This window comes from Eschrichtius robustus, chromosome X (assembly GCF_028021215.1).
Source record: "Eschrichtius robustus isolate mEscRob2 chromosome X, mEscRob2.pri, whole genome shotgun sequence".
Taxonomy (NCBI): domain Eukaryota; kingdom Metazoa; phylum Chordata; class Mammalia; order Artiodactyla; family Eschrichtiidae; genus Eschrichtius; species Eschrichtius robustus.
The window spans coordinates 16,272,460-16,289,677 of record NC_090845.1 but is presented as its reverse complement, the minus strand read 5'-3'; the positions used below and the strand labels follow the sequence as shown (position 1 = coordinate 16,289,677).

Sequence of the window (17,218 nt, the reverse complement as noted above, 5' to 3'; positions counted from 1 at the left end):
AATATTATTCAGCAATAAAAAGGAATGAAGTTCTGATTCATGATACAACATGGCTGAACTTTGAAATACTACACTGAATAAAAGAAGTCAGACACGAAAGACTCCATATTGCCTGATTACATTTATATGAAATGTCCAGAACAGCCCAAATCTATAGAGAAAGAAAGTAGATTTGTGATTACCTAGGGCTGGGGAGATACAGGGTAGGAGAGTAACTGCTAATGGTTTTGGGGGCGGGGGATGAAAATGTTCTAAAACTGACTGTGGTGATGGTTGTACGGCTCTATGAATATACCAAAAATTCACTGAAGTTTACACTTTAAACTGGTGAATTGTGTAGTATGTGAATAATAAAGCTGCTATTATTAAAAAGTGATCCAGGAAAACAGTTTGGCATTTCCTCAAAAAGTTAACCACAAAACTACCATATGACCCTGAAATTCCTACTACTAGGTATATACCCAAAAGAACTGAAAACAGGGACTCAAATAAGTACACGTACACTCATGTGCATAGCAACACTATTCACAATAGCCAAAAAGGTGGAAAAAACCCCAGATGTCCATCAAATGAATGGACTAAAAAATGAGATATATACATACGATGAAATATTATCCAGCCTTAAAAATGAATGAAGTACTGATACATGCTACAACACGGATGAACCTCAAAAACATTATGCTAAGTAAAAGAAGCCAGACAAAAGGGTCACATCGAGTATGATTCTATTTACATGACATGTCCAGAACAGGTAAATTCATAGAAAGAGAATACAGATGGGTAGTTGCCAGGTGCTGGGGGAAGAGGAAGTAGGGAGAAACTGCTTAATAAATAAGGGATTTTACTTTGGAGTGATGGAAATGTTCAAGAACTAGATAGAAGTGGTGGTTACACAACTTTGTGCAAATGACACTGAACTGTTCCTTTTAAGATGGTTAATTTTGGGCTTCCCTGGTGGCGCAGGGGTTAAGAATCCATTTGTCAACGCAGGGGACAAGGGTTCAAGCCCTGGTCCAGGAAGATCCCACATGCCACGGAGCAACTAAGCCCGTGCACCACAACTAGTGAGCCTGCGCTCTGGAGCCGGTGAGCCACAACTACTGAGCCCACGTGCCACAACTACTGAAGCTCGTGTGCCTAGAGCACATGCTCTGCAACAAGAGAAGCCACTGCAATAAGAAGACCGTGCACCGCAACGAAGAGTAGCCCCCGCACGCCGCAACTAGAGAAAGACCGCGCAGCTACGAAGACCCAGCACAGCCAAAAATAAATAAATAAAATAAATAAATTTATTTTAAAAAAAGATGGTTAATTTTGTGTTACATGAATTTCACCTCAATAAATTATTTAAAAGAAACAGCAATCCAAAAATTGAAGTTAATGTTCCCATTTACATGTAACATTTTAAAAGCTGAACAGTATTTCAAAAAGAGAGAATTTACGTTTACAAGTTGGGCTTGGCTTTTTTTTAACCTAAGAAATATGGCTAAATTTTTAAAACTCTGGGTAATCTTAGGTATAAAAAGAGAATAACTCTCTGTACTCTCATAATAAATTACTACCATGGAATTAGTTCAGTTGGAGCTTTTGAAAGATTTATTTCATGACATGCTTACAGAGCTGAAAGAGTTAGTGCATCTCCTGTTGCCCCACTGTCAGAGATTAACTTGCTAACTCACTGGCACAAGTCAGCTGGGAGGGAGACCAACATTTGATTCCCAAAGGAAAACATTCCACACTAATTAGAATAGAATACTCTGCATCCTAAACTCTGCATCTTAAGCCTGAGTAAACTGCTAAAACCAAGATGTGGAACAGAAATTGGGAAAATTATCTGTAACCTAGATAACAAAGGAATGGAGTTTAAGAGCAAGTTATTCACACAAGCACCCCAGCTTGTTTGTTTCTGGTTTAATTTGCATGCGGAGACTATGTCCCTTAAACACTCAAGTGAGTTTCAACTAGATTCTAGTATCTATGAGAAAGAACGTCAGTACAAAATAAACAAAGGAAATACTGAAGCCTCTAATTACATGGGGGTAGTGGGGGGCACATCATCTATTTAGAAACAACACACTTTCCAGGAAGCAGATAATCTAGCATTTCTCAAATTCTATGTAGACTATTCTAAAAACATGAAGCAAATCTCATGAAGTTCTGTATTGAATAGCTATAAAAAATCTGATCATTGAGTTATAAAATCTAATAAAAATTCAATGGTGGGCTTCCCTGGTGGTGCAGTGGTTGGGAGTCTGCCTGCTAATGCAGGGGACACGGGTTCGGGCCCTGGTCTGGGAGGATCCCACATGCCACGGAGCAGCTAGGCCCGTGAGCCACAACTACTGAGCCTGCACGTCTGGAGCCTGTGCTCCGCAACAAGAGAGGCCGCGATAGTGAGAGGCCCACGCACCGCGATGAAGAGTGACCCCCGGCTGCCACAACTAGAGAAAGCCCTCGCACAGAAACGAAGACCCAATACAGCCAAAAATAAAAAAATAAATAAATAAATTTTAAAAAGTTAAGTACATTGGAAATTGGAAGTAATGTTTAAAAAAAAAAAAAAAATTCAATGGTGCTACCAAATGTCACATAGGTATGGATAGAGCTGTTTATAAGCGTACTGAATAAACAGATATAAATTTACAGAGAGGCTTTCTTGTTCCCTGCCACTGAGTTTTAAATTGAGATTTTATATTGGTACATTTTCAACTGAAATCAAATCAAACATAAAATATCTCTCAGATAATACTTTATGGCACATCATAAATTCAAAGCTACATCTTCCTAAAGGTAGTTTCCAATGTTATCCCAATATTTAACCTTCAGTTCAAGTGATGATGCCTCATGCAAGATCACTCTGGGCAGCCTGAGAACTGTGTGTGTAAATGAGAAAGGGGCAGAGGGTGAACCCAGCTCACTCTCCCCTTTTGATCCAGGAAGACAGACACACTCCTAGCACTCACCTTTCTCAGATTTCTTGTCTTTCACTGAAGACGAAGTGCCACAGCCCATGTCTTGTTAATCATGTATGTTCATGAATCAACTTCTCACTCTAAAACAGGGTGAAAAGTGCTTCCCTTTACTCTGCGAGGAGCCCCTCCTGACTGATCCACTTAGGTCACAGATCCTGATGAGGAGGACACACGAGGGAGGGAGGAAAGCGGCCGTTAACAAGGTATCTAAGGGCTGCTCAGCAAGATTCATTTTACGCTTCTTCTCAACTGCTGTTCATCATGTGATAAGGAAAGTGATCAGACATAGTCTAATCCTGGTTTATTTTCCAAAACACAGAAGCAGCAACAGAGCAGCTATAGATTGCTTTTCTGCAACACATAAATTACATTTTCCCCGTGTCTAGGTCAGATCAATACTCTATAAAATAAAGCATTAAAATGAAAAGAAAAATGGAAATGTAAGATCGTACAATTTTCTAATTGAAATAAAGGGAATGGGATATGAAGGATCTGACATAATTTAACTGTTTTGCTTTTAAGTTCAAAATAGTTAAATCTATCTGGGCTTTTAAAAACACAAATTGGAGAATGGCTATGAGACAACAACAACATATTTATACAACTATGCCAAAATTCAAATCAAAGTGAGTTCTTTGACACTATTTCTCAGAATCAGTCAGGGCACTTATTTTAAAAAAAAAAAAAAAAAAAAAAAGAGGAGCCTTCAAGGCCTCCCCAGAAACTAAAGCATCAGAATCCAGGAAGTTCCCTTTTCAAACAAGCTCTCCAGGCATTTCTGAGGCCCGTCCAAAGTCTGCCCTCGCACTCACCAGGCCTTCCGATGGCTCAGCTGAGACTGCTACATTGGATCTTCCACAATCACTCCATGGGAGTTTTCAACAAAATTCCTTTCTGTAGTAATCCCACCTCATGCCTTTTTGGGGTGATGTTTCCTTTATTTCGTGATGCTCCAAACCAGCCTGTGCTAATCTATTTGCATTTCTTGATAGTAACAAAGTCAAAGAACAACTGACTTGGGACTCTGCCAGGCATGCCTATTTTTCGTTAGTACTACACTAAACGCTGCAAGATTGCGACTCAATGAAAGAAAGGGGCAAAACAAAATGAGCAAAATATTTGAATTATGGAAATATTTTTAAAACAACAATAACCTTAAGAAACATATTCTGATCAGAGCTAGGCTTGATTCTATTATGTATTGGATTAATTAACCCTCCTAAAATTTGGGCTATTTCCAAATTTGATAGGCATTTCTTACATATCTCTCTTATCTACATCAGGGGTAAAAAATGTCAACAGGGTCAGCTCCAAGGGCAGAAAACCCTTGTGGCATTCCACTCCAGACCAATCTCTAGGGTTACTACAGACCCATTACATTCACACTCTCCTACTCCTTCAGTTAGGTGGTAAATTTACCCATCGTAAGCATCCACTTACTTATCTATGAGACGTCCTCGTAAATTTTGCTATTTTAATGAAATTAAGATATGTAATTTGACACATTGACATTCCAGGCTAGCCAGCAGCAGCAGAAGAAAAAGAGGAGGAGGAGGAAGAGAAGAAGGAAGGAAGGAAGGAAGGAAGGAAGGAAGGAAGGAAGGAGGGAGGAAGAAAGGAAGGAAGGAAATCAGTTTGCCATTACTTTTAATAACATAATTATAGACATTTAAAGGTGGTAGACTTTTAAAATTACCCAGAATTTACACAAAGTGCAAGAAAACCAAGCCCCTTGTCTAAAGTCATATAGACAAACTGGCTGTCAAACTCTGTTGCATATTAGCATCACCTGGGGAGCTTTTAAAACTCCCAATGCTCAGACGGCACCTCACCAAATTAGTCTCTGGGGATTTAAAACACAGTGATGCCTGGGTCCCATCCCCAGAGATTCTGATGTAATTGGTATTGAGTGGGGTTTGGGCATCAGGGGGTGTTAAAAGCTCCCCAGGTGATTCTAATGTGCAGCAAAGTTTGACATTCTCTACTGGAAACAATGTTCTAGGGAACCCATGGTGATGCCTAGTGATCATCACATTTTCCTCTAAATGCTTTGACTCCATCTGTTTGGAACAGAATTTTTCCAGAAGTCATGTCAGGCTTATAAGGCAGTGGCTTCTGGCATCTACTCTTTGCCTGTCTTTGAAATTGGGGCATTATTTACCCATCACCTCTGTTCTCTCCATTCTCAGACATTTCTCAAAGGTTATCTGCAGTGCCTATGAGAACACGTCTGCTGGGTTCTTCCTCACCCTTTGAAGTAGTTCATTTGGTCCTGGTGAGTTTCTCCAAGTGCCTAGATCCATGCTCTCCTATATGAGTACCACAAAACTTACCAGGGGAGATTATTTTAAAATGCAGACTCCCAGGCTTTACTGCCAATGCTTGGATTCAAGCAGTCCAAGGGGGCCTGGGAATGTGCAATTAAAAGTGCACCCTTCATGGGACTTCGACACAAGCACTCCCCATACCTCAGTTTGAGAAACACTGCTCTCCATATCTCCCTTGGGCTTTGCTTCCATCTTTATGCTATTTTTTCCTACCCCTTTTTATGAATACGTAAGAGTTAGGCATTGAGTAGGCAACACTGATGCTACGATAGGAAGCGATATATTTCAAACTCAATTTTTTTTTCCAGAAAAAAAGCGCAATCTCTCTCCAAAGGCATTTGGTTCTCAGCCACTCCTCAGTCAATTCATTACACAACAAAAGTCGATATAAAAGATTCACTAGGAACTAAAAAGCATCAAACTTGAATATATTTCTGCTAGACTGTAAGCTCCATGGGTACCTTTATTTCTAAATACTCTTTGAATCCCTGGCACCTACACAGTGCATTTCACATAGCAGGTGCTTGATAAATGCCAAATGAATGAATGAATGAATGAATAAGGGAATGCATATTTCTAAGCCAGGGTCCTTTAAAAAATTAATGCTAAAAGTAATTATTAGTCCATCATTTCGTGCACAGATACATGCTATTTGATTACACAAAAGCCTTTTATTAAACCAGAAAATGGGTAGTACTTATATATTCATTTTTAAAGAAAAACTTTAAATCATGATAGAAAGAAATAAGCATTGTTCTAGAATTCTTGGGTTATTAGAAAAAATAATTTGCTATTAGAATTTTTACATTATTAAATAATAATAATTTAATTTCCTTAGGTAACAGGTAAAACAAAAGAGTCAGGTCATTTTAATTCTCACCAAAACAAGAGCTGGTTAAGGCCAGGTGCCACTTACTACTCCCCTACACTACCTAAGCTAAACTGCAATCACCCACTTAAAGGCTGAGAGGGACGCACGTTTGTAAGCAGTGTATGTCCCTTTGAGGACAACCCTGGGTGGTGCAAAGCTGATAAAAATGATTTGGGAATTTTCCATTATTTGGGACAAACTAAGCTTCTTCCACTCCCTGCCCTCTGTCAGCATCAGATAAACAGTGTGCTAAAGAGGTCTCTGAAGAAATGATTTCCCTAGGGCCTGAAAGGAGTTCTCCAGCTCAAAAGGTGGGTAGTCTCTGCAGCATTCACCAAGACCCAAGGATGCCGTAGTCACTGACATAAACCACTTAAAAGGTGGATCTTGGCAAAAAACAGCTTGAAACTTGCTCAGTGCTGCTGCCCCTACCAATATATACCAAGGGTGGTTTTAAAGCATAAACGTAAAATAGTGACTCATCATTGGCACTCACTTATAATCTGCAAAAGGAAAGTCTTCCAATGCTTCTGCTAAAAGGTTTTCACTGTGCGTGGGGGGGGTGGGGGGGGTGGGGGGGAGGGTACAGTGGGGGAGAACTGTTTGACGTTGTTCAGTTCTTTTCATCTTAACCACTATTCATTTCCCAAGGTGAAAATACAAGGAAAGAACAAAAGATGGCCCTTGGAGCCAACCCAACCTTGGTCTCCAAGCACCCTCCAAGTGCTAGCCCAGCCTCCCCAAGTTGTTCTTATTTATTCTTGATTTTCTTTCAAAGTGCATCTCTATTGAACGCCCACACCTTGGCTCAGCCACCTTGACCTTGATTCTGCTCCGCCTCTGGCATTCTAGATGTGACTTGTGTAGTTTCCCATGCTAGAAGCTCAGCTTTTCCTACAGATGCTGACTTTTGTGAGAAGTTTGTACTCCAGCCTGCCCCCAAGAAACCCAAATCCAGAACCCATAGTCATTCAACTGGCACCATACCCCAGCCCCCAGAGTGGGAGGTGAGCAGGTCTAATTCCTCCCCCTTGGACTGTGAGACACAAGCATGGAGGACAGATGTCTCTTCAGGCTTACCCTGCTGCATTCTCTTTGGCATTCATTGAAACGGAGGTTCTACAGCCTGATGTCTGTGGACTAAAGATAACGAATGGGCATAGAGCTGGGTAGAGGAGTCCCTGGCAGACCGCTCTAGAGAGGCCCCGTCCACCACTACTCTTCCAGTAGAACACTGTAGCATTTGCTCCTGTGTGGGGTCTCAAATGAATAAAGGGAGTTCTGTAAGATGGAGCTGGTGATTATTCCTGGGTCCATGAAAGGGTAAGAAAAAGGAGGAAACGATACTGACCACCAGAATGTATCTGAGGGTGTGTGTTGTTCTATCAGACAGGATTGTAATCAGGAGGCAGCTAGGCCTAGCGCCAGGTTTTCCAAAGTGTGTTTGTGGAAGAGGAGTTCTATGTGGTTTATGATTCTGGAAATAAGACCCAAAAAAAAAAAAAAAGTCCCACCATCAAATAAGTTCAGGAGAAGTAGGATTAAACAGGTTCCTTTACTGCAGAACTCCTCAGAGCCTCCTGGATGTTAATATGCATCTCTAATACGAATCTCTAAGAAAGAGCTATAGTGTGCACTCTTTCCCAAATAGCCTAGCAGGGGACACTTTTGAGGTAAAGCATTTCAAGAACATCTATTGTTCCTAACTGCCTAATGCTGGCCCAGTGGAGACTGGGGTTTAGAAGTCAGACGAACCAGAGTTTAAATTCTTCTCAGCTAGTCATTAATTCCTCTGCACCTCAGTTCTCTCATAAGAAAATAGGGATAATAACACCTACCTTACAGACTTGTATTAAAGGCTAATGAGAAGATCAATGGTGGAAAAAACTGACTGGAACAAAGAGCAATTCTTCTTAGCTGATGAGTTAGGAGGAGCCATGCACGGGTGGTACCCACTGTGGTTGACGTGTTGAAACAAAACGTGTTTGCTCACATCTCTTCCTTCAGAATGCACTGTCTGGGACCTCCCAGAGGTTAAACCCCACAGGTGTCTGTCTACTGGTTCTGGGATAATTATAGACTCACAGAGAAAAGGACTCTTTTCCCCTGAGACCGCTAAGATCTGAGAAAATGCTTTACCAGTAATAATAGTAACAGCTAAAATCACTACTATTTATTAAGGGACTATTTACCCAGCACAGTGGGTACTTTATATTTCTATTATTCCAGTTAATCTTCACAGCAACTTTCAAGGGGATATCATCACTCCCGCATTAGAGATGCAGAAACTAAGACTAAGAAATTAAATATCAGACTCCATGGCACAGCTGAAGAGTGGCAGAACTAAAGACCCATTCTGTTTCATGCTTAAAGAACAAAAATGTCTGTCCACCAAAAAGTTAGCTGTGCCTTGGTTTCAGGATCCAATTTGATCAATCTACAGAAGCACTAAATCACTAAAGAGAGTTCTTGAACATTGCAAGGAATTCTGTTTCCATTTCTTACAGATAGATGGAAATCCTGTGGTCCTCTGTGCCAACAAGAGGGCAAGGGAGTTAAAGGAAGTTTTCTGAACATGAAGTTGTATAGTGGGCAATGACCCATGAGGGGCCTGGAAGGGTTTCTCAAAGTATCCCCTCCCTCATTTTCTAGCTCTCACCCAAGTGACCACAGAGTTTTCCCAAGTATCGAGTTCATCTGAAATAGGCTACAACCCTTCAGAATGCAAAGTCACCTGTATACCTTTTTAAGCTGATGACAATTGATTTGTAATCAGCATATCTGAGAAAAATCATTCTGAGAAACTGCAAAGCAATAAAATAAACTTCAAGTAGTACACATTTCCTGTTCCATTGCTACGCAATGTATGTTTATAATGTAGACTTCTGCTTGCCCAAAATACCTAAGAACAAACAAACATATTACCTGTTTCTTCTGCTTGGCCGATGCAGAGGTTTATCCTCACCCCAGGTGTTTCAAGAGAAACAAAATCAGAAAAAAACTTCTCTGTGAGGGATGCAGAGATCTGAAAGAAAAGAGGTACAATTGCAGCTCTCTCTGGAGCATCCCCCTACACATACTTACACACACACACACACACACACACACACACACGCACGCACGCTCCATACATCTCACATTTCTGCAGCTCTCTGCAGGGAGAGCTCTTGTTTAAACAAATCAAAAAACAAATACACATGCATACACACAAAGAAATAACTCGAACAGACTTTGCCTTTCAGCCTGAAAGGTGAGCCCGGAGCCGCAGATCCAGGAGAGGCTAGGCTGGCCCGTGAGCCGCAGCTGTCTGCCCCAACCCTGCCCTGTTCCCCGTGAAGAGATAAAGGGATGCACTCAAGTAATGCGCTGTGGTCACATGACTGCTTCCAAGGGGACCAGGCCACTGTTTGCATAAACAATCTGATCAGTACAAAATACAAAATAAATGTTGGTAAATAAGGGCAGAAAAGCACTTAGTAGCTGATCTTTAGGTCAACTGAGGATAATTTTTAGGAAACATTATAGTAACCTGGGCACGATTAAGAAAAGGAAGTGGGAACACTAAACATTACTCCTTAGGATTTGAAAAGGCATGGGTTTAAGAGAGTAGCCTTTGGGTGCCATACTGCAAATTCATTTCTATGACATTTTTATTCTTCCAGTTATTCAATTAGCTGCTTGTTGAAGAAGATGAAATGGAGTCCCCCTAACACTGAGTTCCTCTGTGGAGTTTATGATTAAACTCTCTATCCCAAACTTTATTCCCTTTCTTGCCCCGCACCTGTTCCCCTCAAGTTGAGGAGTATCAAAGAAAAGGGAGGATTGAAACTGAGCAGGACCCCGCAGGGGACCTCCCAGGTACAAAAGCCCCTCCATGTCCCCTGTTTCTTGTTTGTAGAAAAAGGCGTTAGTCTCCTAGGCTTCACTGAGTTCCAAAGAGCAGACACAAGCAGTTAATGATGAGGACAACAGTCACAGGACTCCTAGCTCCTCCTGAAGGGATACAGATAATCTAATGCATATCTCTGAGTTGTTCTGCAGAAACTAAGACCCTTCACCCAGTGGAGGATGGTGACTCCATGCTGACCACAAGCATGTAGACCCCAGACTGGTTGGAATCAGAAGGTTGAGATTCCCGAAACACCACCCTGCTACCTCACCACCAACCAATCAGAGGAAGCTCCACAAGCTGATCATGCATCCTATGACCCTCTCCCCTAACACTGTCTTTAAAAACCCTTGCCTGAAAGCCATCAGGGAGTCCGGGTCTTTTGAGCATAAGCTGCCCGTTCTCCTTGCATGGCGCCCTGCAATAAACCCTTACTTTGCTACAAACACCCACGGTCAAGAGTTTGGCTTTCTGCGCCACGGGCACATGAGCCCTTGCTCGGTAAAAAATATATCTGTGAGAGGGAGATTCACCTCCCGTCATCAGCAAAACGGAAAAGGAAAGTTGACCCATGATTTTTGCTGAGTTTGAGAAGGAAGAGGAGGAAGACACGACTGAAAAACTGAAGTGCCAGTGTCAGTACTGGATGTCACCAGCCTCAGTTCTGCTGTCCTTTGAGGCAATCCAGAGGTGAGTGATCTTGTTCCTAGAGTCTCATGCTGACTGCGGCTGCACCAACAGCAATATTCCTCCCAAACTCTTCCTAACTGGTTACACAGCGTATGTATTTTTGAGCTTACTGGCCTTAGGCATCATGAGCTAGGATTTAAAGGTCTCCAGCCATAATCATTTGATAACTCCACCCAAGCTGGTCTTTAGTCAATTCCTTTCTGCAATTGAGAACCACAGGAGATCCAGTAAAGTGGTTACCTAGCTTACTATTCAATCTAATGGAGTCACTTTAAAAATAACTGGAAAGGCAGTTCTGGGCTTCTGTACTCCTATTAGCATATTAAATATTATCAGAGGGCCTCATTATGAGGTAATACAAACATACAGGTTTCCATGGCAGGGACTCCAAGACTAGAACCTGATGTGAGGCTGCCATACACACTGTAAATGAGAATATAATTACCCAGGCTCCCCAAAAATAGTGGACAATGTCACTATATGGCTGGGTTTCCAGCCAAATGCCTATTCAATCCACGTGATTAAATGATGGCTATGTCTAGTTACAGTTGTTCAAATGTCACCTCCTCTGCGTGAAGCCTTTCCTGAATCACCAAAGGGGAGTTAGTCATTCTGTCTTCTGGCTCTCAAAGCCATGTGTGTGTCCAATTATAGAACTTTCCAAAGTGTGCTGTAATTTGTCCTTTTACATGTGAAATCCTGAAGGAAAAGGATCCATTTCATTCCTCTTGGCATCTCCAGTTCCAAATGCATAAGAGGTACTGAAGGGGAGCAGGTTTTTCCACCCAAAATATGCCACTTTGGCATGAGAATTATTTTGAGCTAAAGGCAATCAAAAACCCAACAGATTCAGGAAAAGTACTTTACCTCCCCCTCAACTGCCTAAATTTACATTGAAAAGGGGCCCTGTGCCAGGAAGAGAACTATTACCAGAGATACCTTTTTACCTAACAAACTTATCTGTATTACAGGGCAACCTCTGTTTTCCAAACCTCTCCTCTGCCTGCCTGCGAATGGCTTTCCTTTTCTTTGTATCCCCAGACCCCCACCCTTTTCCTTAGCTCAGGACGTTACATAAGCTCCAATTATCTGGCTACCTTTTGAGTCTTCATATCTTTATGGGATTCCCATGTGTACATAATTAATTTTTCTCCTGTTAATCTGTCTTATATCAATTTAACTATTAGACTAGCCAAAGAACCTAGAAGGGAAGAAGGGAAAATTTTTCTGCCCCTACAGTACTCACTAAATATTTGTTTAATCACGGAAAGAACTCATGATTTAGGTGGTTATTTTAACAGCCAGTCTCTGGACCATGAATTGGATTGGCTGTGACCTTTATGTGATTTGTCTAAAATTTAGAATTTGCTTAAAATGAAGAACTTCACCATATTTTTCCACTGTATGAAGAACACTAAAATGTTACTTTGAGCACCACAAAGAGTCCTGTAGCCAGCTTCCAATTGTTAAATGAACCAGCACTGATGTATGGGAACAAATCACAATAATGATAATAACATTTATTGAGCACTTACCATATTCTGGTCACTTGTTAATTTTAAAGGTGTTAATCTTATTTAATTCACACACCATCCTATGAGGTATATACTATTATTATCCCTACTTACGTATTAGGAACTATAGCCCAAAGTCAAACAGCAAGCGAGTGGCAGAGTTGGGATTTGAACTCAAGGCACTTTGACTCTAGAACCTCTATTTATGATCATTACACTATACTGCTTCAGTCAGCACCTTGTGTGTCTGCAAAATGAAGCTTCCAGCCTCTTCGCAGATGCTCTCTGACTTTCCTCCAGCTAGGCAGGGCTATGTTCTCCCAGCCTGAAAAAAGAAAAAATGATGGGCAAAATACCATTAACTCACTCAATAACAGATTTATACCCCCAACAGGCAAGTCGGGTCAATTTATCTGTCAATGGGCACATCGTCATATGAAAACAGCCAATAGGAAAGGTGAGAGTTCAATTTCCCCCTTGGAAAAGGCCATAGAAATAACAAATCATCCTGAACTAAGATGCACTGGGCTCTTCTACTCAATTCCACACATTTTTATTGAGCTCCCTCTATGTGGCAGGCACTGTGCTGAGAAGCAAGGACATAAATGGTGAACAAAATGGGTATGATTAGGTGAGGTGAACACATAGGTAAATAAGAAATCAAAATAAAATTACAAATAAAAAGTAACTCCCCTATTGGAATATAAGCTCCAGGAACCTAAAACAGTGCCAGGCGCATAATTGATATTTATTACATGAATAAATGAAAGCAATACAGTATGACAAAGTCTCTAATAGGACAGGTATGAGGCACAGAGAAAGAGCCCTACCCCAGAAAGGGTGATGAAGCAAGGCTTTCTAGAAGAAGTGATGCCCTGAGACCTGATGATTTCACAGCCAGAAGTTAGGAGTTAACCAGAAGAAAAGAGGTGAGGGAGAAAAGAGAGTGTTCTTGTAGGTATGTACTTAACAAGGATGTGAAATGGGAGAGATGAAACAAAAATCAGAATGAAGTGAGTCCCTAATTATAATGCTGCAATTAGACTTATAAGCAGATAGAGAAAACTGTCCATCTGCTGTGACTGAAAAATGGTGGCCTCTCCACCTCTGCAGGCTGGACTTACTCTTTCCTGGCTGTCTTGGTGGTCTCTCCTTCCTTTCTCACTTCCCCACTCCCCTACTGGGTTTGCCTTCACCTTCCAAATAAACTTGGTCTCAAATGCTTGTCTCAGGGTCAGCTTCTGAGAGAACCCAAACCAGGATGCTCGGTTAGTCTATGGTAGTAGCAAGCTATAGAAAGACAGAGAGGAACAGAGAAGACTAGTTTCCTCACAAGGGAGAAATTGGGCATTGCAGGCAAACCTCTACTATTTCACAAGCTTCCTGAAGCTGGCCACAGTTCCAATTTCTACCAAGGAAAAGTCATTCTAATGGGCAGCTCCTATAATTGGTCATGACACACCCTGGGGAATATGCTAGAATCTAGGCAAAGCAGCTGGACTTGGGAATAGACTGAGAAAAGAAATGATGTGTGCAGATCTGTTTGGTGCTGAGTACTTAAGGTGTCTGCCCACTCATGGCCCCTGATACCTTAATACCTGATAGCGCCAAAGTGGGGAGCTCAGATGGGGCTGGCCTCCCAGCTCTGACAACTCTCAGCTAGCCCTCTGGTGCTGGGGCTGTTACCAAACTCAGGTTCAGCTGCCTGCTTGAAAGCCAGTACTCGAGAGACGAGTGTTGGCTGGAAAGGAAAGGCTGCTTTATTCAGGACGCCGGCAACCTGGGGAGAAGGTGGGCTAGTGTCCAAAAACCAACTCTGAAGATTCTGTTCAACCATGAAAGTTTTTAAAGGGAGAATCATTTGGGGAGGGTGGTCAGAGTCTTCCTTATCTTCCAATGTGTTCAGACTTTAAAGTCTGTGGTGAGGTAACAGGGCAGAGTTCCTGGGAGCTTGTGCTCAGCCTGAAGTTACCATCCTCCACCTGGGTGGGGCCTTAGTTCCCTGCAGAAGAACTCAAAGGTATTGTTAGTGTATTACTTGAGGAGGAACCAGGACCCTGCTGCACTGTTGTTTCTTGACTGCTCCTTCCCTGTTTCTGCATTCCCTCCCTTCTCTGATTAGCAACTGTTTGAATCTGCCCTTTGGAACTCCAGGAAGGTCAAGGAGACTGAATGAAGCCTATTTCGTACAAACAAGAAACAGGGGACACAGAAAGGATTTGTACCCGGGAGGGCTCCACAGGGTCCTGTTCCATTTCAGGACCAGTGGTAAGCAATCACACCCAATCCCAGCTTCCTAGCACCTAGCAGTCTCCAAACTGAGGTACCTGCCCCACAGTAAATACACAGAAGGTGTGTTGGACAATAGAAAGTAAAATATTAGAACTCATATTTTCTTATTCTTTCTGAATTTTCTATTTTCGTTTATGTTTGGTAATGTAAACAAATATGAGTTCAGTAGTAGTAGCTGTAAATAAATAAATATAACTGTATCAGAAGTCCATTCTCAAAAAGCTTTCACTGCGAGAGGTTCATGATCAAAAACATTTGAAGAACCTTGATTTAAAGAGCCTGCTTTCTTTTGAAGAGAGGGAAGGAATACTAAGTAGTTTTACATTTTCATAAAGAGAAAGGATCAAGCATATTTCCAGGGATGAGTTCTGGGTACTGAAAAACCACATTAAGTAGGAGAAAAGAGAGGTCATATTTGGCAAGTCATTAGAAAGTTATTAAAATAAATCAAAGGTGGGTTATAAGTCACTATCAGGTGAAAGAAATTCATAAAGGCCAGGGCTGGGCAGATCTGTCTATTGGGGTCACCTGGTCAGCAGCCACAATGGCAGGCTGAAATAGCTGTCCTGTGTTGAAGTTTATAAATTCATCATTGAAAGGCTCCATCTTGGGTACAAAAGTTGAGCTTTCCATGGTTGTGACTTAATAAATACAAGATTAGTAGATACCAGGATTTAAATTTTGACCACTGATAATCTAACCCTAGCTATGTCCTAGATGGCTTGAGTTTAAAACAAAGCAAAACAAAACAAACAAAAAAACTCCTTACATTAACCTTGAATGTTCATAAATCAAATGAAAAAGCTTCACAGAGAGTAAGAGGGAATAAGGACACTCTACCCACTCTACCCTGTCTCTCCCACGGAATGAAGCTATAAAACCTGGACAAAGGGTTTCCCTGGTGGTGCAGTGGTTAAGAATCTGCCTGCCAATGCAGGGGACAAGGGTTCGAGCCCTGGTCCGGGAAGATCCCACATGCCACGGAGCAACTAAGCCGGTGCACCACAACTACTGAGCCTGCGTTCTAGAGCCCTCAAGCCGCAACTACTGAAGCCCGTGCGCCTGCAACAAGAGAAGCCACAGCAATGAGAAGCCCGTGCACCGCAACGAAGAGTAGCCCCCGCTCACCGCAACTAGAGAAAGCCCGCGCACAGCAATGAAAACCCAACACAGCCAAAAATAAATAAATTAAATAAATAAATTTATTTTAAAAAAAAACCAAAACCTGGACAGAATCCATGGGCCAGCTACTTGAAGACTGGCAAATTCCAAGATGGCTCCTAATGATCCCTGCCTCCTGGTGTTCATGCCTTTGTGTAATCTCCTCCCTTTCAGTATAAGGCTTGACCTAGTGACTGCCTTCTAATCAACAGAATATGGCAAATGTGTTGGCCTGTCACTTCCGTGACTAAGTTATGAAAGACTGTGACTTTCTGTCTTGCTAGCAGACTCTCTCTATTGCCTTCACAACTCGTGTGCTTTTGATGAAGTAAGCTGCCGTGTTGGAGAGGCCCACATGACACAGGACAGAGGGAAGTCTCTGGCCAAAAGCCAGCAAGGTACTGAGGCCCTCAGTCAGACCTCAAGGAACTGAATCTTGCCAACAACCACGTGAGCTTGGAAGCAGATCCTTCCCCAATTAAGCCTTAAGATGACTGCAGCCCAGCCAACACCTTGATTGCAGCAGCTTGTGAGAGATCCTGAAGTAGAGGGCCCATGTAAGCTTTGTCCGGATTCATGACCCACAGAAGCTGTGAGATCACAAACGAGCGTTTTAAGCCTCTAAGTTTTTTGTAATTTGTTATACAGCAATAAATAAGTAACACAAGGACTCTAGAAAGTAAATAGCAGAAGCCATACTGAGGAAGATCAGAGTTTGAAGTACCACCACGCTGGTGGTGAGTTGACCACTTTTTCCCCTCCAATTCCCCCAGACTGGATTCAAGGAAGCAGAAATGAAAATCAAAAGCACAGTGAGAGTGCTTGCTTCGGCAGCACATATACTAAAACTGGAACGATACAGAGAAGATTAGCATGGCCCCTGCGCAAGGATGACACGCAAATTCGTGAAGCATTCCATATTTTTCAATGTTCATTGCAGCGCTATTTACAATAGCCAGGACATGGAAGCAACCTAAGTGTCCATCAACAGATGAATGGATAAAGAAGATGTGGCACATATATACAATGGAATATTGCTCAGCCATAAAAAGAAACGAAATTGAGTTAGTTGTATTGAGGTGGATCGATCTAGAGTCTGTCATACAGGGTGAAGTAAGTCAGAAAGAGAAAAACAAATACCGTGTGCTAACACATATATATGGAATCTAAAAAAAAAAAAAGGTTCTGATGAACCTAGGGGCAGGACAGGGATAAAGACGCAGATGTAGAGAATGGACTTGAGGACACAGGGAGGGAGAAAGGTAAGCTGGGACAAAGTGAGAGAGTGGCATGGACTTATATACACTACCAAATGTAAAACAGATAGCTAGTGGGAAGCAGCCGCATAGCACAGGGAGATCAGCTTGGTGCTTTGTGACCACCTAGAGGGGTGGGATAGGGAGGGTGGGAGGGAGGGAGACGCAAGAGGGAGGAGATATGGGGATATATGTATATGTATAGCTGATTCACTTTGTTATAAAGCAGAAACTAACACAGCATTG

At 42.0% G+C, this 17,218-nt stretch overlaps 1 protein-coding gene and 1 non-coding gene across 7 annotated transcripts in view; one reads left to right on the top strand and one right to left on the bottom strand.

Annotated features, from left to right (window-relative positions):
- The window catches only part of PPEF1 (protein phosphatase with EF-hand domain 1), a 150,341-nt gene that overhangs the window by 116,431 nt on the left and 16,692 nt on the right, over positions 1-17,218 (bottom strand). For all 6 annotated transcript variants that reach the window (XM_068532956.1, XM_068532954.1, XM_068532953.1 and 3 more), the window contains 3 exons: positions 12,502-12,588; positions 9,096-9,195; positions 2,964-3,127 (listed from right to left, as the gene is read on the bottom strand). In XM_068532956.1, the coding sequence (XP_068389057.1) occupies positions 2,964-3,012 (49 nt within the window). In that variant the 5' untranslated portion in view covers positions 3,013-3,127; positions 9,096-9,195; positions 12,502-12,588. The remainder of the gene's footprint in view (positions 1-2,963; positions 3,128-9,095; positions 9,196-12,501; positions 12,589-17,218) is intronic.
- LOC137757542 (U6 spliceosomal RNA) lies at positions 16,535-16,641 on the top strand. The gene has a single exon (XR_011072383.1). It is a non-coding gene; the product is annotated as a U6 spliceosomal RNA (small nuclear RNA).